The sequence below is a fragment of the Carassius auratus genome, chromosome 32 (genome assembly GCF_003368295.1).
Source record: "Carassius auratus strain Wakin chromosome 32, ASM336829v1, whole genome shotgun sequence".
In the NCBI taxonomy this organism is placed as follows: Eukaryota; Metazoa; Chordata; class Actinopteri; order Cypriniformes; family Cyprinidae; genus Carassius; species Carassius auratus.
The window spans coordinates 18,962,783-18,985,065 of NC_039274.1; the positions used below are offsets into that span (position 1 = coordinate 18,962,783).

At 39.5% G+C, this 22,283-nt stretch overlaps 1 protein-coding gene across 1 annotated transcript; it reads left to right on the plus strand.

The window, feature by feature from the left end:
• Window positions 1-4,231: 4,231 nt before the first annotated feature.
• Window positions 4,232-19,140, plus strand: btr12 (bloodthirsty-related gene family, member 12). The gene is made up of 7 exons (XM_026215788.1): window positions 4,232-4,365; window positions 6,712-7,328; window positions 8,090-8,185; window positions 9,854-10,087; window positions 10,607-10,754; window positions 10,859-10,885; window positions 17,942-19,140. The coding sequence occupies exons 1-7, from the start codon at window positions 4,359-4,361 to the stop codon at window positions 18,484-18,486; spliced, it is 1,674 nt and encodes a 557-aa protein (XP_026071573.1). The 5' UTR covers window positions 4,232-4,358; the 3' UTR covers window positions 18,487-19,140.
• Window positions 19,141-22,283: the final 3,143 nt, after the last annotated feature.

Consider the following 22,283-nt stretch of genomic DNA (forward strand, 5'->3'; position numbering starts at 1 on the left):
TAGCCAGCCCCGCTAAAAATTAAAATGAAACGTGGGGAAAGGGGGTGCTGCTTACTTTGTTTTTGGGTCAGATATTATGTCACGGGTGCACTTTTGAGTGGATCGCAGAGCAAGGAATGGAGGAGTACATCAATCCAGAGAAGATTAATGATAACAAGGAAAACTCACATAGAACATGTAGATATGAATAATACCGGATGTTGAAAGGAACACAGGAAATACTATTTATACATGTGACACTGATGGGAAACACCTGGAACAAAATTAACTAAACGGGGGAACACCTGGAACTAAATAAAGTACATACAATTAAAAAGAAAAACAATAAAACATTGACTTTAAGGTGACAGAAGTTAAGTGGGTCCACCAATAATATGTGATCTGTTTATACATATTTTTTTAACTCATCAAACTCATCAGCTTACATTTTTTTTCTCTCTTCTAAAAATCACATCGAACAAATTCACATGAAATAAAACAGTTATGTTGTTTAATAGGATCGGTATGAGAAGAACCTGAGTGAGGCTCAAGGTTTCATAATAAAACACATAATGCTGTGTTGTCTGAATTATGTTAGGAATCCCTCTTTTCACCAGCAGATTTTCTAACAGTTTAAAGCATCTGTGTGACTCAACATGATGTCATGGGAAATATCGGCTGTATGTTTGTTTCTGGGCTCATAGAGGGTGAGAGTGAAAAAGAGAGAGGGGGAGGAGAAATGAGGGGACATAATGGGTTGTGTCTAAGTGGACACCTAAAGAATACATCGACACAGGATCTGAGGGGAAGAAAATGTGTGTGCAATCACAGCAGCAGCGTGAAGTGCTGTTACGAGGGGGTGGAGAGACAGAGGGAGAAAATAAGTGAGAGAGAGAACAGAGCTTCTAATAATAACCCTGAGAGGGAACACAGTGATTGTAGCACTGAAGACATGGACAGAAGAGTAAAATACAAAGTGAAAGCAGAAAATCAAGCTCAGAGTATATCAAGAAAAAAAGAGAAAGACTTGGAAATGGCAAATGGAATAAGACATGGTTGACGAGCGGAAAGGGAATCAGATGTGGAATTATGTTTTTAAAACATCCGTCAGACACATATTTCAGAGCTCTTCTGTTCGTTACACTGTGATACTCACAGTATCATTCAATCATGCCTAGCAAACATACTTGATCAGGGCTGTATTTGTCCATCAACACCTGTAAAGGTGTCTCAAAACAAACACCAGTCACTCCAGATGAAGTGTTTGAACACCGGTCAGGTGCATGTGTGTAATGCCAGGGCTCTAAAATATTTACAGGATTGCGGCAATGCTGTGATGGGAAGGAAGATGGCTTAGTGCTGCCCTCTGGTGTGATGAAGGTTAAACATCCTCCTCTCTCTCTCAAGACTGCCAAGAACATCTGAAAAAAACATCTGAGACAGTATGTAATATAGCCTCACAGTCTCACAGTATCCTGAATGTTCAAAGAAAATAGAGCTGCCAGGATTAAATATACTGTTACACATGCATTTTCTTTCTCAGCTGTTTGCTTTCACTTAAACCTTAATTAATGTGTTACTTAGACATGTATTTTGACACATAGTGTGTGTACTTAGCTGTCCAAGGCCTATAAAGCAGATAAAAAACTTCACATGCATGCACCCCTCTGACAGCTCTCAGAAACAGTCTCTCAGACAGCGTGTGCATATAGTGAAATGAGTTCCCTTTCAAACAGTCTCTCCCGTTGCGTTTGACATGGTTGTGGGGAAACTCCTGTTTACTTTGATACTGAAGCCTGATTTGTTCACGTTCTTGTAACTGCATGACAAATTATGCTTCAACCCACCAAAAGGGGTAGAGCCATCCGCTATATAAGTCGCCACTGAACGCCATTTCGTCTGAATTTTTCTCATTCAGCGACGAAAGAGCAAGAAGCCTAGCACTCAGAGCAGTTCTTTGTATGCTTCTGAGGCCGCTCTAAAGGGCTGCTGGTTAAGAAGCAGAGACTGTCTCTCTGGATAGTTGACAGTATATGCCAAGGCTTATGCCTCAGGGTTTACAGTGTCCCATCGGAGTGAGGGCCCACCCCACCAGAGTGATGACCTCATCCTGGGATCGGCCCATTGGGATCTTTATTGGTGATATTTGTGCGGCCACCGGCTGGTCATCACTATATACTTACTCAGAAGTACCTGCCCTCCAGGCACTGATTTTTTTCTGCATAATTTACCTAATCCCTCTGTAATCACAGAAGATTCTGTAATGTAGTCCGCAGCCATGTGGCTTGTGTCTCATATTCAGCTCATGCATTTTATAGGAGCCTTCATTACGGGCGCTCCGGGCAGGGCTTGCAGAGTGGCTTATTTCTGCATTTGCTTTTAGCATGGTGCTATTGGATACATTCCCCATATATATGTCAAACGCAATGGGAGATACCAGTTGAAAGGGAACGTGCTGGTTAATAACGTAACCTCAGTTCCCTGAGAAAAGGGAAACAAGCATTGTGAAGGCTGTTGTGTTTTAAGACTGTACGTGAGTTGATGGCTGTCTTTGACAGTCGAAAGAGTCTGATGAAATGGCGTGCATCAATTACTTGTATAGAGGTCAGCTCCACCCCTTTTGGCAGGTTGAAGCATCATTTGATTGTGAAGCTACATGAATGTGAGCCAATCAGGCTTCAGTTTAAGAGTGTCAAACACAACGCTTGTTCCCTTATCTCAGAGAACCGAAGTTACATGAGTAGCTGGAGCTTTATCTTTTGCCACTGATTGCAGTTCAATGGCTTAAAATCAATCGTTTTTAAACCGCAATGCTTAAAAACAAGGGCAAATTATGTTTTCCTCACCATGAAGCACAGCAACTTCATGTGAGCATGTAACAACAATATAGACTAGAGTCAAAACTCTTTACCAATTTAGACATTTCTACCGGTTAATCAAGACAAACCGCTCCGTAATCTATATACAGATTAATGTACAGTCAATTTAGATGTACAGAACTGTTTAAAAAATCGGGAAATAGACACTTTCATTCTTCAACGATGCATGAAATTGATCAAAAGTGGCAGTAAATTCATTTATCAGAATCAGAATTCGCTTTATTTGCCAGGTGCATGCAAACACATGAGGACTTGGATATGCATTGCAATGTTTCATATGTAAGACTGACCATTTAAATCAATGATTACGGGGTGTGGCTCAAACACTATGGGAATATTTGAACACTGCTATTAGTGCTCTTTTATACTGTATTGTGCTACAGCGCTAGCAAACCCACATATACATGTATACTCTGGAAATAAGCCAGGTTGGTCAGCGGGGGACAGTTATTACACTGTACATGATGGTATGTATACCAGGATTTTGTAATTAGGCACGAGCAACTATTAAAATTTCGGTAGCACTTTATTTTACAGTCCTGTTCCCCATGTACATACTATGTACATATTATAGTAATTACAATAACTATGTAATAACTAGGTACTAACCCTAAACCTACCCTAAACCTAACCCTACCCCATGTAGTTACCTTGTGTTACCAGAACTTTCTTAGATAAATACACTGTAAGTACAGTATAAGTACGTGTACTGTAAAATTAAGTGCAACCAAAATATCATTCAGCATGTAGAACTGCTTTGGTGCTCAAGTCGGAGTCAATCTTAGAAGATAGTTCTGAGCATTTCTCTAAAATCTTTGATTTTCTCTGCTGCTATTTAACAAAACCTTTTTCTTACTGTAAGCCCCCCCACCACACACATTCTCTGGTGCGTCAAAAAAGAAAAGCATGTTGCTTTTGGAACTAATTTACGCCAGTAGGAGCAAACCACTGATAAAACTGCATGAAATTCAGCCTACAATTATAAAAGAATCTTGGGTTGCACTTTATTTTACAGTACGTGTACTAACATGTACTTATAGTGTACTTACAGTGTATTTATCTAAGAAAGTTCTGGTAACACAAGGTAACTACATGGGGTAGGGTTAGGTTTAGGGGTAGGTTCAGGGTTAGTACCTAGTTATTACATAGTTATTGTAATTACTATAATAAGTACATAGTATGTACACGAGGAGCAGGACTGTAAAATAAAGTGCTACCGAATCTTGCATCATGACAACATTTAATTTAATAATCAGCGTGATCATGCAGTGTCAAGCAATAATCGTATAGTGACTTGCACAAACTGTTCTGTAATTACACATTTCAAAATACAAGGCTCAAGTCAGCGACACACACTGTAGCTCTGGTCATGGGTTGCTGAAGACACACCCATAGCAAACAGAGGCCGGAGAAAGAGCGTGAGAACAGGTTTTGATCAGGTTTTATTCTCACACACCCTTCACAAGCCAGGAGTACTTTGAAGGAAGCTACAAGAAGATCATGCAGTGTAAGTCACAATCTCTGTTTATTCATCCAACACAAAGTATTTTCTTAGTTTATCATTCTCTAGTAAATGACTGAATACATTGTGGTTGTTTCCGACAAACATTACTCTTTGATTTGTTGCTTACTTGGATGAAGCCACTTGCACAGCACTAGTGAAAAATACATGCTTAATTGTATTGTGCACTTGTATATTATACATTTAAATATATAAAAATGTACTTGCAGATTTATGAAACAAATGCTACTGAAGTGACTTAAACACACTTTTAGTACACTTTAATGTAAAGTGTCATTTCAACAACTGAAGAGTTTCACTTTCAAGCACATTTTAAATAATTATGTTTTAATAATCTTGTCATGCTTTTTAAGAAGTACACTTATTTTGATCTGTTGACTAACATACTAAAGCAGATGTAAAGTACTTGATTATTATTTTAACTGTAGTGTTATGCAATATTAGATTAAAAGTTAATAAATATATATAATGTGCTAAATTGCATCTTCATCATTACACAACTTATGGAATTACAAACATATTACATATATGACATTAAAGTTTCAACATAAGTTGCATTATAGTTCACTATACATGCTCATGAAGATATAAAGATAGACTTAAGTATGTCAGAAGTTTTAGTATTTATTTGGACGTGGTTAAAAAGAGCAGGCAGGAACAGATGGTTGTTTGGATTTGAATGTTGCAGAAGTCAAAGAAAAGCCGGTTGTACAGCATTCCTGCGATGACATGGTGACGTGTGCATTGTGCTGTTTGCACGTCCTCCACACGTCTGATAAGAAACTGTGACTCTCTGTGTTCATACTGATGTGCTGTTACTGACTGAGGCTGGCGAACCAGGAAGGATCCATTGGGCTTAGCAAACCTATCAGATTTGTTCATTATGTAATCTTTATATGATTATTTTTGAAAGCTTTAATATTTACCGTTAACTATGAATAAGTTTGATTCTTTTTGGTTGGCATGTTTCATTAAAAGGGACTTCTGTCAGGCAGAGTGCTAAAATAAGGGATGAGTGACTTGTACTTTGGTACGAATGTATACACTCTCTCCAAAACTTTCTTTATGTTCATCAGTATGGCAAATTGAATGTCTGAGTCCTAAAATTTTGCATCTTCCCTTCCAAGACAGGCTATAACTCTCAAATAAACCTCCACTTTGATTCAGTCTTTATTCCAGCACATCAATTTACAAAGCATATTTTTACAGTCTGGAATCTGAAGTGATTTGGTTAAGGACAGAAGAGTGACTGAGAGCTTGAGTAACTCATCAGATAATGGGCCACGCTCACCTGAAACTAAGCATGTGACTTTTGTGTTAACAGCCCACACGTTTAGCGCCTACGCTAACACTCCTGATCCAATGCCTGGCCGTCCACTCTCCTCTGATACCTTCACATTTGCCCGGAGATCTGTGTTCCACTTTAATCACTGTTCAGCATCATTGTTAGTTTCTGTGAATGTTATTAGGTGATGCTGTTTTCTTTTTTTTTTTTTTCTTTTTTTTTTGACAAATGTATTGTTTTGTCTTTAATTCTTTTATGGTGATGGGTGTTCCCAAAAGTCCTTTGAATAGCAGGGTCTTTGACTCAATATCTATGTTTATATCCACATAATTTTATGAAAATTTGGAATAATTTCATGAAAAAGAAACACCTTGGTTGAAAACATCAAGATGTGCAAACAAAATCTTCAGATGTGCATAAAGAAATTCAAATCCATTGGACCGATTAAAGGGGCTTGAATCGGCCTATCCTTTCAATTGGATTCAAGTTGTGGCCTAGTGGTTAGAGAGTTTGACTCCTAACTCTAAGGTTGTGGGTTCGAGTCTCTAAGGTGCCCTTGAGTAAGGCACTGAACCCCTAACTGCTCCCCGGGTGCCGCAGCATAAATGATGCACACTGCTCTGTGTGTGTGTTCACAGTGTGTGTGTGTGTGTGTGTGTGTTTGTACTTTGGATGGTTTAAATGCAGAGCATGAATTCTGAGTATGGGTCACCATACTTGGCTGTATGTCACTTTACTTCACTTAATATACTTTGCACACATGCACATTGCTGTGATTCACATTTTTTACCCCTCACATCAGTCACTGGAGGATAGACTTGCCAAAAAAATTAGCTCTTCTGAAATAACTTAAAAACAACGCTGACACATGTTATCAAAAATGGCAATTATACTTATATTCATTCTAAATGATGAAAATGAGTGCAAAGAAGCATACAGTGTAGTCAGACAAAGCTGCACAAACCTTCCTTCTTCCTGCTCTTTCGTATTCTACTTTTTGGTGCCTCCAATCTAACTCCATCTCTTTCTCCCTCAACCCTTCGCAGGCCCTCAGTCTCCAGGGCGAATCCTGTCGGAGGAGCAGTTCTCCTGCTCCATCTGTCTGGAGGTCTTCGTCGAGCCCGTCTCCACTCCCTGTGGACACACTTTCTGTAAGGCCTGTCTGCAGGGCTTCTGGAATCACAGCAAGAAGTTCATGTGTCCCATGTGCAAGAAAACCTTCTCCAGAAAACCAGAGCTCAGCGTCAACTGTGTGCTGGCCGAGATCGCAGAGCAGTTCCAGGGTCTGTCCACGATGTCCTCGGTTCCTGAGTTTCCAAATTCCCCACAGAAAGAGGACGACTGCGGAGACTTTGCTAAAGCGGGAGAGGTGCCCTGCGACGCCTGCATCGGCCGGAAGATGAAGGCCATGAAGTCGTGTCTGAGCTGCCCGGGATCGTTCTGCGAAGCTCACCTGCGGCATCACAAGAGGGGCAAGGCAATGACCTCACACAGGCTGGTGGAGCCCATACACAATCTGGAGGACAAGATGTGCAAGACACACAAGCGCCTCCTGGACGCGTACTGCCGAAACGAACACGTGTGCGTGTGTAAGGAGTGCGCAGGGTCCTCGCATAAAGGCCACGATGTTGTCTCCACCGAACGAGAGTGGAAGAAGAAAACGGTGAGATTTTACCCTATGTTAGGTATGTTCTTTATGGTACTCAACGTAATTAGATTCAATACAACTCTTCAAAAGTCTATAAAAACGACAAAAACAAAAAAAATATTAGTATTACATTGTAAAAACATGAGAACGTATGATTTATAAAACTGTATGTTAAGGTCAAAATTCTCATTTTTAACTAATTAGTAGCTAAAATTTTTGCCTAATCAAATTTTGCTAATTATTGTTTATTAATAGTTAGTAAGCTAGTTGTTAAGTTTAAGATTAGTGGTGCATAAAATGGTCATGAATAGTATGTGTTTATAAGTACTAATAAACAGGCAATATGCATGCAATATGCATACTAATAAACAACTAGGAGAACTGGTCCTTAAACTAAAGTGTTACAATTATTTATTGTAGCTCACACTTTAGAGCATGTCAGCTGCAATACCAATGTGTTGGGAGTCCCTGGGAATGCATTCATTTAACAAAAATAAATAACATTATTCATTTAAGATGCATGAACATAAAAACTCTTTCATAGAGTAGTTAAGAAACAGACATACTAAAACACAGTAATGTGCAAAAGATAGAAATAGGTGACTTGACATAATACTTTAGCACAGCACTGTATCATAGTGTATGTTAACCAGTTCTTCAGACAACTCAAACATCAAAATAGGTCAAACTGACTCGCCATATAAGTACTCAAATGTATTTTTGGAGCTTGACAATTCAAGAAATGTGACTTGTGGATCTTTTTGTTTGGTTCACAGAGTCTGCTGGGAAAGAAAAGGTCAGAACTGAAAAATCTGATCAAGGAGCGAGAAAAGAAACTGGAGGAGATCAAGCAGTCCATCAAAGTGCTCAAAGTGAGTCCATTTATACTGTGTGACGCTCCTTTTCTCGAAAGGCTGAGTGGTCTTTGATAATTTTTCTTTCATCAGTTCTATTATCATATACACATATTATTATGCTTTGTAATTTTAAATTAAGTTTACATTTCTGCCATTAGGATTTTTTTTTGCTAAAAAGCTACTTTTACAAGTCTTCAAACTTCAGATAATCAATCAAAAGTAACAAAATGCTTTTGACCTATATCTATTAATCTGTAACACATCACCAAATCATAATAGATGATAAAAAAAAAAAAAAAAAAAAAAAAAAAAAACTATTATTGCAGCATGCAGCTATATTCATATCAGCAACACAGAAACAGTTAGTCACAAACTATTTGATAATAATCAATAATCATGAATAGTAATAAGCTGTCATCAAAGTCTACATAACTAATTAAATATATGTCTTGAGCTCTGTCCCTGTAAGGATTCAGTTAACAGACTGTGGCTAGTTCATGGGTTTGAAAACCTGAAGATATTATAGAATTTCACAGATCTAGGCCTAAAGAGTTCAAGGAAATTAATAAAATGTTGAGAGGGGAATCAAAAACTGGAAAAGTCCCAGTACAGACCCATGGTGAACGCCTTAGACTGTTGAGAATATCTGTTTACCTGTTGTTTCATCATCTGACAAAACCAGTTAGAGCACTTCAAATATTTGCCCAAGCTGTCACACCCCTCTTTACCTGAGAACATTAATGGTGAACAACACAAGCTATTCAGGATAAAAGGAAACAGAAAAGCCTTTTGTTTTTGGCTGGAGATAAATATATCACTCGAGTTAGAGGAAGTGTTTCTGTCTTAAAGTGGAATCAGAGCTGAAATGAGTGGCACGTATGACATCACTATTGACAAAGACCTCAAAAAATGTATCTGGGATATTTTATCCTTCCTGTGAGATCGGATTCGGGTTTGTATCAGTGACATGCAAGGTTAATGTGACAGGGTTTTGCCTTTTCAATAACTGTAAATAGATCACAGGGCCATCCTGAGTCACATTTAAGAGGATCCAATTACATGAGAAACAACTCATATTAGCCTCATTAATGCTCATGAATGCATTAACGATTACAGTAGTTACTGTATACAGAAATAAAGATGTCAGAACAGGTATAGATGTATTAGAATCAATAGTTCTTCAGTATAAGTTTCAGCGGTTCGACCGGTTTGTCCTGTCAAAACACTTGTGCTGAGATTCAGCATGGGTTTGTCACGAGCCTCTCTGGTCTCTGTCCTGGAACTGTTCTGTGCATTTTAACAACAGAGAAACCAAAAAAATCTGATCCATGTAAGCCTCAAAATCAGAGTTAACAACATGATCCTGCAAACATGACCTGACGCATGATAGCGGTGTTGTGAGATATTTCTTACAGTAAAATAATAAATACAAATAGTAAATGTATTTGAGCTGTAAATTATTAATGTTCCATATTCCTAGTTTTTATGTAATAGAATGGGGATTCAATGCAAAGGGGAAAAATACAAATATGTAAGAAGGAAAATAATATTAATGGAGCGTAATAGTCATACACAAGTGTAAATATGTGGAGAAAGGAGACAAAATAATACCTGATCAATCTTAAATACGGGTTCTTTGGTCAGCTGCTGTATGATGACACATGGCATCCTCTCTGTGTTCAGGACAGCAGTCAGAGAGAGGTGGAGGAGAGCTGGACGGTGTACGCGGAGCTGCAGCGGCTGCTGGAACAGTCTCAGGCCGAGCTGCTGGAGCTCATCTCCACGCGGCAGAAACAAGCGGAGCAGCAGGCCAAAGACCTGGCCATCAGCCTGGAGCACGAGCTCAACACCCTGAGGAAGAGGAGCAGCGAGCTGGACGCTCTCGCTCAGACACAGGACAGGGTGCTTTTTCTACAGGTCAGCATTCACTGCCATTCAAAGCTTGGTTGTTGTTGTTTTGTTTTTGTTTTTTGCAGTCTATGTGCATTTAATTTATTTAATACACAATTTTCACAATTTGAGTTGAATTATTGTATTATAATAATTATATACATTTTTGTTTTTCAGTAGTTTTTTGTTTATTGACTAGTAACAAACATCAGAATCACTTGATATTTTCAATTCAAGAAAATATTATTGAACGTATCATTTGAAAGTATTTGAATGAATAACCTTTTTTTTTATTAATTTTTTTATTTTTATTTTTGCAGCCTCTCTGAAAAACACAAAAAAAGTATATGACGTCCCATAAATATTTATATATATATATATATATATATATATATATATATATATATATATATATGTGTGTGTGTGTGTGTGTGTGTGTGTGTGTGTGTGTGTGTGTGTGTGTGTGTGTGTGTGTGTGTGAAGCTTCCAGATTCTAGATTGACACAAAAGAGCTTTGTTGTTAAAAACCTCATATTTTTATTCCAGTTCCTGCCGTCTCTTCCTCCTCCACCGGAGCCGTCTGATTGGTCCTCTGTGTCCGTGAACACAGATCTGTATCTCAGCACCATCAGAAAGTCCGTCTGCTCTCTGGTGGACAAGTTCCAACACGAGGTCAAACGGCTTTATGGGAAAGGTGAAGAAGCATGTCTAGGTTTTTTTTTTTTTTTTTACATTCATTTCAAACTGCTGATTTACATGATCTGTGTAACCTTCATGGAGTGTTTATTTTCCTTTCAGAACTCAGGAAGCTGCAAAACTATGCAAGTAAGAGGCATTCATACTTCCATTAGTAACTAAACACTGCAGGACTGTGTGCATCATTTCCATGCTTCAATCTTTTTCAGCTGAATACATATTTTATCACATAGATTAAGATATGAAAGACACAAAGTTATTTTTTAGATGAATTCAAGTCCAAGCTCAATCTGTTCCTCTAGAGGGCAGGCTTGAGTTCACTGCCACTGCATGGTCAAGTATTACACTGATTAATGACAAAAGCATAGAAGTAACTGTCCTAATTAAGTGATTGTAATTGTAACTGTACCTCACTTCTATGCTTCACTATTATTTTAAGGAATATGCATCTGCAAAAGAGAATATGAGACTTGAATTGTTAAAATAATTGTTTGAAATGTTTCATAATCATAATACTTGCTGGGATAAATCATACCGGGAGGTATGCTAAAATTGTTGGACGTGGCACTCTACCTAGAAAATTTTCCACCATCCATCACTGCCTTTAATGTTAATAAAACTACAAAACACAAAGAGAAATATCACTCACTGCTCTTGACTGATGAATTGTAATGCAGTTGCTTTAATGAGAATCAGTGTCAAATACAGTGTTGAAGCAGTGCACAGCCAAACCACCCCAACAACTACTACATAATTATAAAACTACCTAGAAACCACATAACAGCTCAACAGGAGACACCCATTAGCAAGCAGATCTCACAAAACCTTCACAAAGTGACAGATTTCACAGGTCATCTTGACATCTTGATCTCTTAAGCCCCTTTCACACTGCCATTCCAAATACAAATGGATGTTTGGATGTCATTCAAATGTCGTCACAGTGTCACTGTCACCAGCATCCGGGTGAGTAGGGTACGCTGGCGCGTTCTGGCTGCCGCTCCTCTCTCTCTCTCTCCGCTGGGATGCAGCGTGCTTTCTTCATGTTTGCCGGGAAATTGTTTTTCTTGGTGTTGGCCTGGTTACTTTCTATCGGCTCTGTGGACTCACAGATAGGCTTATTGGGAGCTGATGCAGACGAGGCTTTAATGAACATTAAAGACATGGCCTTACAGTACACCTCTCGCCAGCTCTTATCCTTGAAGCGGAATTACTATCTGTCGGGGGACACCTACGACCGCTGTGACAGGGCTGGATTACTGCGGCCCAAGCGGTATATTCATCGGAGCACAGGACGAAGCTACATCTCTTCCTCGTCATCTTCCATCCCAGTTTTGAACTGCCGACGAAGGACTACAAGACTGTCATCCTCCGGGGTTGATCTTACTAACTTTTCTGCTCTGCCGTATGAGCGGCAGTTCAGTGATGCGCCGTCTACAAGCCCTTTAAAAGCCGCGTTACTGAACGCGCGCTCAGTGAACAACAAAGCTCTATTACTGGCGGATTTTATCATGGACAATAAGCTGGACTTGTTTTTCATCACGGAAACATGGCACAAACAGGACGATGGTTTTCTTTTTAATCAGCTGACTCCAGCGGGCTTTGGACTCATTGACGTTTCACGAACTACAGGTAGAGGTGGTGGTATTATAGTTCTTTACAAACTGCAATACAAGATTCACCCTGTGTCCGTTCCTCCTTTTAAAACTTTTGAATGTCTTGTTTTAAATGTGTCGGATACTCACTCTGCTCTCCATTCTGCCATGGTCACTATCTACCGACCTCCTAAACTGAATAAGGACTTTCTGTCTGAGTTTGCTGATCTTCTTTCTATATTGTCTGTCAGATTTAAGAGAATTTTGATTCTGGGTGATTTTAACTTGCATGTAGATCAGAAAGCCTGTCTCTTGGCCAAGGATTTTCTATCACTCTTGGACTGTTTTAATTTTTCTCAGTTTGTAAATGTCCCCACTCACTGTAAAGGACACACGTTAGATTTAATTATTGCAAATGACTCATCTCTTTCTAATCTCTCTGTTGTGGATGCTGGACTTTCTGATCATCTAGCTATCTTTTTTAATATTGAAACATTTCAGTCTAGTAGAGAGACTTCACGAACTATTTCTTTCCGTAAATGGCAATCAATTGATCATGCTATTTTTGCAAACTCGATTGTCTCTTCTTTAGTTGACATGTCTTCTGCTCCTCTCGAGGATAAAATTTTAGCATTCAATAATGTCCTTACAGCCAACTTGGACATCTTTGCACCCATAAAAACACGTAATGTTTCATTTGCACAGTCAGCCCCCTGGTATAATGGTGAATTGCGTATACAGAAGGCTGTGTGTCGGAAATTAGAGCGAAAATGGCGTCACTCTGGTTTAAATGTGTTCCACCAGGCATGGAAAGATTGCTTGTCAAACTACAGAGTAGCCATTGAAACTGCAAGATCTGCCTATTTCTCAAACATTATTGATAATAATCAAAGCAATCCCAGGAAGCTCTTTCACACAATTAACAGTCTGCTTAAAGCAGATGGTGTCAGTTCTATGACTTTATCTGATGGGCTGTGTAATGAGTTTCTCAAATCTTTCAGTGAAAAAATTTACAATATTCGCACAAATATCCATTCCTTGCAGTCTGCAGATCTACCAGTTAATACTCCTAGGTTCTCTGGCATTCCTTTATCCAAATTTACTTTATTACAACCTGAGATGCTCTGCAACCAGGTTTCTGGTATGAAAGCTACCACTTGCATACTTGATCCCATGCCTGGTAGCCTGTTTAAATCCTGTTTTGGTCCTTTATGTCCCTCAGTTCTTGCTATAATAAATGACTCTTTGTCAACAGGGGAGGTGCCAGCAGCACTTAAAACTGCTGCGGTTACTCCTGTTTCAAAAAAGCAAAACTCTGATGTGAAAAATCTGTCAAATTATCGCCCAATCTCAAATCTATCATTTCTGTCTAAAATCTTGGAGGGTGTGGTTGCAGCTCAATTAAACAAACACTTAATTGAAAATAAACTATTTGAGCAACATCAATCAGGTTTTCGAAAATTACACAGCACTGAGACTGCGTTGGTGAAAGTCGCTAATGACTTACTAATTGCCTCCGACTCCGGCTCCACGTCCATTCTCATTCTCTTGGATCTCAGTTCAGCCTTCGACACTATTGACCATGCCCTACTACTTAATCGCCTCGAACATGTATTTGGCTTGTCAGAGACTGTTCTTGACTGGTTCAAGTCCTATTTCACTGACCGTAGCCAATTTGTTTTTATGGGTGGTTATAGGTCCAAGGTTGGTTCTGTTCATACGGGTGTTCCACAAGGTTCAGTCTTGGGTCCTCTACTCTTTAGTATGTACATCTTTCCACTTGGTCAATTACTACAATCTCTAAACCTTAACTATCACTTTTATGCTGATGATACACAGATTTATATCCATACTAGACCGGGTCAGCAAGTGAACGTTGGGCATCTTTCTAACTGTATTGCTGAGATAAAGATTTGGATGTCCAATAATTTTCTGTCTCTAAACGGCTCAAAAACAGAAGTCATGCTCCTTGGATCTCCACATCAACTGCGAAAGGTTGGGTCTCCTACTCTGTCTGTTGATGGCGTTGCACTGGAGTTTAAGTCCAAATTAAAGAATTTGGGTGTCATATTTGACGCCACACTGTCATTTGAGCCTTTTGTCCAGAATACAGTTAAGACATCGTTTTATCACCTCAGAAATATAGCCCGGCTACGTCCTATGTTATCCTTTTCGGTAGCTGAGAAGTTGATTAACTCTTTTGTCTTTTCGCGCATTGACTACTGCAATGGTCTTCTAGCTGGGGTATCTAAATCATCACTGGATAAATTGCAATATCTTCAAAATTCAGCTGCTAGAGTACTATCTGGGGTCAAGACCAGGGACCATATAACTCCAGTCTTGGAGTCCCTGCACTGGCTACCTGTTAGGTACCGTATTGATTTTAAAATCCTTATGCTGGCCTATAAATCTCTGCACAATCTGGCACCTGAGTATTTGACTGACTTATTAATCCCCTACACACCACGTCGCAATCTGCGCTCCTCTCAGAGTGGTCTATTGGTTGTTCCGAAGACACGGCTTCATACGTGGGGTGACCGAGCATTCTCTGTCTATGCTCCTAAGCTCTGGAATTCTCTCCCGGCCGACATCAGGGAAGCACATTCATTAGTGACTTTTAAATCTCTTCTTAAAACATTTTATTTTAGGATTGCTTTTACATGAACTTGATTTATGCGTTTATTTTCTTGTACTTACATTGTGTTTATTCATTTGGAGTTATGCTTGTATGTAAAGTGCTTTGAGAAAGCTACTTTTAAAGGCGCTATACAAAATAAATATATTATTATTATTATTATTATTATTCCGGCAAATACAGGGGTAAAGTGTTCCTGCAATTGTTCCCTGGTCGCTAGATTTTGCACTTTCACACTGCCAGTGATGACCCAGTTTATTTGCGTGCTTTCACACACAACCCTTGAAGATCCCGTAACGACACGTGACATCAGTGCGTGACGTGTAATGTACGAGTCGGCAACGCTAGACACATTATACTTTCACTGAAGCAAGCAAAATATCTCAACGTCAGCGCGGAAAGTGAGGAACTAACTGATCTCTGCTTCATTACAGTTTGCACGTGTGTTTTCATCGCGAACGTTGATCTTCCTTCAAAAGAGCCGGTAAAAGAGTCGCGTGATAACGCGCGTCATCACTTCGACACGGAATTAGATCTGGCTTTTGTTCACACAGCGCTCGTCCCGGGTCGAACTCCGCAATGTTACTAGATCCCCGACCCGGATTCAATTCGGTAATCAGTCCCAGGACGTGGTTGCTTTCACACAGAAGGCGACCCGTCAATGTTCCGGAAATATTGCGGGTCCGACATCCGGTTTCTGTGAGATAACTGTGAAAATCCATCATCTAAGGGAAATCTCATGCTTGCTTGGCTCGTTGCTTTACATTTACATTACATTTACATTACATTTACATGTATTCATTTAGCAGACGCTTTTATCCAATGCGAGTTACAGATGAGGACAGTGGAAGCAATCAAAAACAACAAAAAGAGCAATGATATATAAGTGCTATAACAAGTCTCAGTTAGGTTAACACAGCACACATAGCATGGGATTTTAAATAATATAATAAATAAAAAGAAAACAGATAGAATAAAAAATAAAAGAATAGAGCAAGCTAGTTAGAGGTCTTTACACACACACACACACACACACATACATATACAATTGCATAATAAATGAAAAGAAAATAGAATACAAAAGATTAGAAAGGTAGTTAGATTTTTTAAAGAATAGAATTAGAATACTGAGTGATAAAGTTCGAGGGTCAAATAAAGATGTAAGAGATTCTTGAAGATGGCTAAGGACTCAGCTGCTCGGATTGAGTTGGGGAGGTTATTCCACCAGGAGGGAACATTTAATTTAAAAGTCCGTAAAAGTGACTTTGTGCTTCTTTGGGATGGCACAATCAAGCGACGTTCACTTGCAGAACACAAGCTTCTAGAGGCACATAAGTCTGAAGTAACAAATTTAGGTAAATGGGTGCAGAGCCAGTGGTAGTTTCGTAGGCAAACATCAATGCCTTGAATTTTATGCGAGCAGCTATTGGAAGTTAGAGCAAATTGATAAACAGAGGTGTGACGTGTATTCTTTTTGGCTCATCAAAAATGTATCTTGCTGCCGCGTTCTGAATTAATTGTAAAGGTTTGATAGAATTGGCTGGAAGACCTGCAAAGAGGGCATTGCAATAGTCCAGCCTGGACAGAACAAGAGCTTGAACAAGGAGTTGTGCAGCATGTTCCGAAAGAAAGGGCTTGATCTTCTTGATGTTGAATAAAGCAAATCTGCAGGATCGGACAGTTTTAGCAATGTGGTCTGAGAAAGTCAGCTGATAATCAATCCTAACTCCAAGGCTTCTAGCTGTTTTTGAAGGAGTCATGGTTGATGTGCCTAACTTGATGGTGGAATTGTGATGAAACGATGGGTTTGCTGGAATAACAAGCAGTTCTGTCTTGGCAAGGTTGAGTTGAAGGTGATGGTCCATCATCCAGGAAGAAATATCTGTTAGACAAGCTGAGATGCGAATAGTTACCGTCGGATCATCAGGATGGAATGAGAGGTAGAGTTGAGTGTCATCAGTATAGCAGTGGTATGAAAAGCCATGTTTCTGAATGACGGAACCTAATGATGCCATGTAAACAGAGAAGAGAAGTGGTCCAAGAACTGAGCCCTGAGGCACCCCAGTAGTTAGATGTTGTGACTTGGACACCTCACCTCTCCAAGATACTTTGAAGGACCTATCTGATAGGCAAGACTCAAACCATTGAAGTGTGGTTCCTGAGATGCCATTTGCCAGTATGGCTGATAAGCAGTGGACAGATCAAGCAGGATAAGTACTGGAGATTTGGATTCTGCTCTTGCGAATCCAAGCTTCTCTTAAAGCTGAAGCTTCTCTTAGAGCTTGAACAACTGAGAGCAAGGCCATCTCACTTGAATGTCCACAGTTCAGTAAATATTGAGCAACTTGCATTTTAGGCACAACCCTGCCAGTTATTTTTTTTATATTTTTTGCTCTGCCAATCGTAAAAAAGCTAAAAATCTATACTGATCACCAGAGTACTATTAGTATTATTACAGTTTTCTTACTTCAAAATGTCACATCTGATTCAATGTTACTTTGTAGTTATTTACTAGCCTTTTCTGAGTGAAAATGCTAGTAAATAATTAATGGTCAGTTATTTACAAACCATTAACTATGATTTTGCCTCAGTAAACTCCTAATTTGCTGCTTATTAATAGTTAGTAAGGTAGTTGTTAAGTTTAGGTTTGGGTAGGATTAGGAATGTAGAATATGATCATGCAGAATAAGTGCTAAGTATTAATAAACAACCTATATGTTAATAGACATGCTTATGAGAAACTAGGTAATAGTGATAATTGGCCACTAAAATAAAGTGTTATCATATATATTATGTTCAATGTACTGTTGTGAGCAACACAGCAGTGGTGTTTTGTCCCTGAATGTAACAGCATTGTTGAACAAATTGGTTGAAAGAATGATTCAATGACTCACTCATTTCTGTCTATTTTTTGCATTCACCAATGAGAGACATAACTGATTTCGCCGTCCTCTCTAGGTGAAGTGATCTTGGATCCTGCCACAGCTCAGCGTGATCTCTGTCTGTCCGAGGACGGCCGGCAGGTGCGCTATGATGAGCAGCGTAAGAGCTCCACACACTCAGACACGCCGAGGCGCTTCAGCCCAGCGCTGTTTGTCCTGGCGCGAGAGGGTCTTTCCTCCGGCAGACACTACTGGGAGGTGGACGTGGGACACAAGACCGCTTGGACAGTAGGAGTGGCCCGGGGGTCAGCGCGACGCAAAGGAGAGATCCGCCTCAGTCCAGAAGGAGGCTTCTGGTGTTTATGGCTGAAGAGTGGAGAAGTGAAAGCTCTCAGTGGTAACAGAGTTCCTCTGCATCTCTCCACACTGCCTCAGAAGCTGGGCATCTTCCTGGACTACGAAGCTGGACAGGTGTCCTTCTATGATGTGAAGACATGCTCTCATCTCTACACGTTCACCGATGCCTTCACTGAGAGTGTTTATCCCATTTTCAGCCCTTGCATCAATCAGGACGGAAGGAACCCCGGAGCACTGGTCATCACCGCCGTCAAACACAGCTGAGCCGGCAAACTCATCCGATGCATGAGATTCTGTCTAAATGGACTTTCAAAACAGATTCTGGACAAATAAAACACTTTTTATAAGTTATATCTGTAAGTCGGAAAACACAGTGTGGGAACCAGCATGCATCTAGTTTAAGAAGACAATACGCTACTTTGAAGGATGCAGACACTTACATATACACTACTGTTAAAACGTTTGGGGTCAGTAAGAAAGAAATGAAGTCTTATTCAGAAATGATGCATTACATTGATCAAAAGTGATAGTAAATACATTTATAATGTTACAAAAGATTTATATTGTTTCAATACTGATAAAAAAATCAGAATTGTTTCTTTAGCAGCAAATCATTACATTAGAATGATTTCTGAAGGATCAAGTGACACTGAAGACTGGAGGAATGATGCTGAACATTTAGCTTTGATTCCAGCAATCAATTACAGTTTAAGACATATTGACACAGAAAACAGTTAGTTCACAGTATTATTGTTTTTACTGCATCTTTGATCAAATAAATGCAGCCTTAGTTACCATAATATCTTACCGGCAACCAACTTTTGATCTGATGTGTCTGTTGCTTTCCTATCCTTTATTGTTTCCAATATATTTGCATTACCTTATTATTTTATTTTCTTCATATAATATTATTTGAAGTTATTGACTCCAGACCTTGGAATGGTAGTGTACTTTGGTCCACTTTGGCTCCATGTTACTATTAATATGAACGCTAAATTGAAGTTTGACCTTTTTACAACTTGTGAATAAAATTATAGAATTGTAACAACTTGTGAAAAGTCACACTCTTAACCAATCATTTATCCATCTGAATTTGTATTTCTCTATGAAAAATGTAATGAATTTGTATGGGTGATTCGAGAATATGTATAAGCTAAATGGAGAATATATCAACAGTATAGATCAGATCACTTATATATTTCCTGGGTTAAATTTTACATGTTTGGATACAGGTTTGTAATGAGTTTTTCAGAACTTTTGAATAAAATCTATAATAATAATTTGTCATTCTGTGCCATGAATGAATATGGTATTTCAGGGTAATGGTGGGCGTCAGCTGTCCTGCGTGTCTCTGCTGTCCAGAACAGGACAGTCATTGTGGTCAGTGCCATTAGACTACTGCAAACCGCCGATGAGTCTCTCTTTAAAACACTGTGACTCTTAAAGTCAAAGAAGCTAATGTAGAGTGAATGAAGAAACTGCATGTTCTGCATGTCAGTTCAGCAAATTCATAGCCAAAATGTATAGAAAGTGACTTATTTGCTAATGTAAGCATCTGAAGCTCTTCTGCTGCCAAACAATAATGGACAATTTAAGTCTGCAAAAAGGAATTTAATAATCGACCTTTAAAAACTATAGACTGAATGATGTTATGGATCCAAAAAAGAGCAGGAGTCTGGGAAGCATGGTATTTTTGGAGTGATGTTAATCTTTGGTCCTATGAATATATTGAAGTCTTTCTGTGTCAAAGACTGCTGCATATTGCGAAGACTGCAAAGCTGCTAAAATAACTGTTTTCCATTGACATATGTTGATTCCCTAGATTGTGAAAACTGCATTTAGGCCCTTCTCAGTTCTGACATGAAACATCTAATGGTAAATTAACCATCATGCAGCCCATGGTCCAGCCCCATTGTCATGGTTCCAAAGCCCAAAGGGCACCCTCCGCTTCTATAATGACTTCTGCCACCTTAACGAAGTCTCCAAGTTTGACTGCTACCCAATGCCCTATATCAATGAGTTGTTGGAAGGTTTGGGAAGGGCCCGGTTCATCTTGACCCTTGACCTCACCAAGGGCTACTGGCAGGTCCCTTTAATGGAACAGAACAAACCGAAGACAGCCTTATCGACTCCAAGTGGTCACTGGCAGTACCAGGTCCTTCCCTTCGGCCTACACGGGGCCCTGGTCACCTTCCAAAGACTGATGGATGTCCTATGGCCACACCAAGCATACGCGGTGGCCTACCTCGATGATGTCATCATTCACTCTGAGACTTGGGAGGACCATCTGGAGCAGCTGCGGAGGGTGCTGTTGGAACTACGCCGGGCTAGACTGACTGCCAACCCCCGGAAGTGTCACTTGGCCCTCGCTGAAGCTAAGTACCTGGAGTACGCAAGAGAAGAAGGTGGCAGCTATCCTCTCTGCGTCACGGCCTACCTCCAAAACTCGGGTACGGGCCTTTTTGGGGTTGCGGGGCAATACCGCTGCTTCATCCCTAACTTCTCCTCCTTAGCTTCTCCCCTGACCAGGAAGGTTCAACTGGAGAAGATCCCGTGGACCCCCGAGATGAAGGATCTACATAAGCCGAAAGCTGACCCCCGCAAAGCAACGGTATGCCACGGTGGAGAGGGAAGCATTGGTCGTCAAGTGGGCAGTCCTTCACCCTCATAACTGACCACGCCCCCCTGCAGTAGATGGCCTGGGCCAAGGAGATGATCGGCAGGGTGACGCGGTGGTTCCTCAAGGACCCACACCGCACCAGCACACCAACCGAAGAGGAAGCCGAGCACCGAGCACGAAACCGCCTCACACCCTTTCACCACCATAGCCTTAATAAAATCCACCCTTTGGGGAACTTACCTGCATCCTCGTGTCGTATCCTTCTCCACCCCGTCACACATCTTGTATAATTAATAAATTAATGAACTAAAACATAGGCTAAGTTAAAGCTTATATTATATGTGTCCCTGGAGCACAAAAGCAGTCATAAGAAGCAAAGGTATATTTGTAGCAATAATGCATTGTATAGGTAAAAATAATAGCTTTTTTATGCCAGAAATCATTAGGATGTTAAGTAAATATTATGTTCCATGAAGATATTTTGATCCCACTTTATATTAAGTGGCCTTAACTACTATGTGCTTAAAGTACATCAAAAAATAAATACAATGTACTTATCGTGCTATTGAGGTGGGAAACAGGTAAGGTTAGGGACAGATTTGATATAAAGTGGGTCCGATATTTTGTAAATTTCCTATCATAAATATATAAAAACTTTATTTTTTAATAGTAATATGCATTGCTAAGAACTTCATTTGGACACTTTAAAGGAGATTTTCTCAATATTTTGATTATTACTTTTATTTTTATTTTTTAGCACCTTCATTCCATTAATTATCAGCAAAATATTGTCCTATCCTAGCAAATTGCAATCACAGAAGACTGTTTGCATCTCAGATTAACACAGTGGTGATTTGCTGTTGAATGATTCAGCATTTTTAATGAAGTCTCTGCTTAAAGTTTAAGATTATTTATTCAGTTTTAAGCTTGGCCTCGTATCCCGCTAAGTGTTCTCCTTTTTGGGGTTATAGAAATGTCCATCCTAATGTTAAATAACTGATAGTAATAACCAGAGATGCAAACTACTGCTCACCTTAGGCATGTTTTTTTTTTTTTTTTAAAGCTGGACAAATATGGTTAAAAATGTTAAAAGTAACTTATGTTCTGATTTTAAGTTGGTTAAGTGGAGCTGAAAATGCTCTTTGCATAATGTACCAGTGTGTTATATGTGGTTTGTTGTGGGCCGTTCTGACACATTTTAGTCTCAGTCCGCCCCTGGGTTGGGGTGAAAGACAGGGTTTAAATTACGTTGCTTTGATAACACTACTTTTCTGAGATAAAAAAATAAAAAAATAAAAATAAAAACATTAATCTGTGAACTTTAAACTGAACCAATAAAGTGAATGTGATAATTTTACCACAATGTCTCACCTAACCTGACCCTTACACACCTTCTGCACAGAATCCATCATCAACTCTGCGGCTGCCAGGAAACCACAGA

Coding starts and splice junctions, on each gene's coding strand:
- btr12 (XM_026215788.1), top strand. Junction 7,329..8,089: donor GAGAGTGGAAGAAGAAAACG/GTGAGATTTTAC, acceptor TTTGGTTCACAG/AGTCTGCTGGGAAAGAAAAG. Junction 8,186..9,853: donor AGTCCATCAAAGTGCTCAAA/GTGAGTCCATTT, acceptor CTCTGTGTTCAG/GACAGCAGTCAGAGAGAGGT.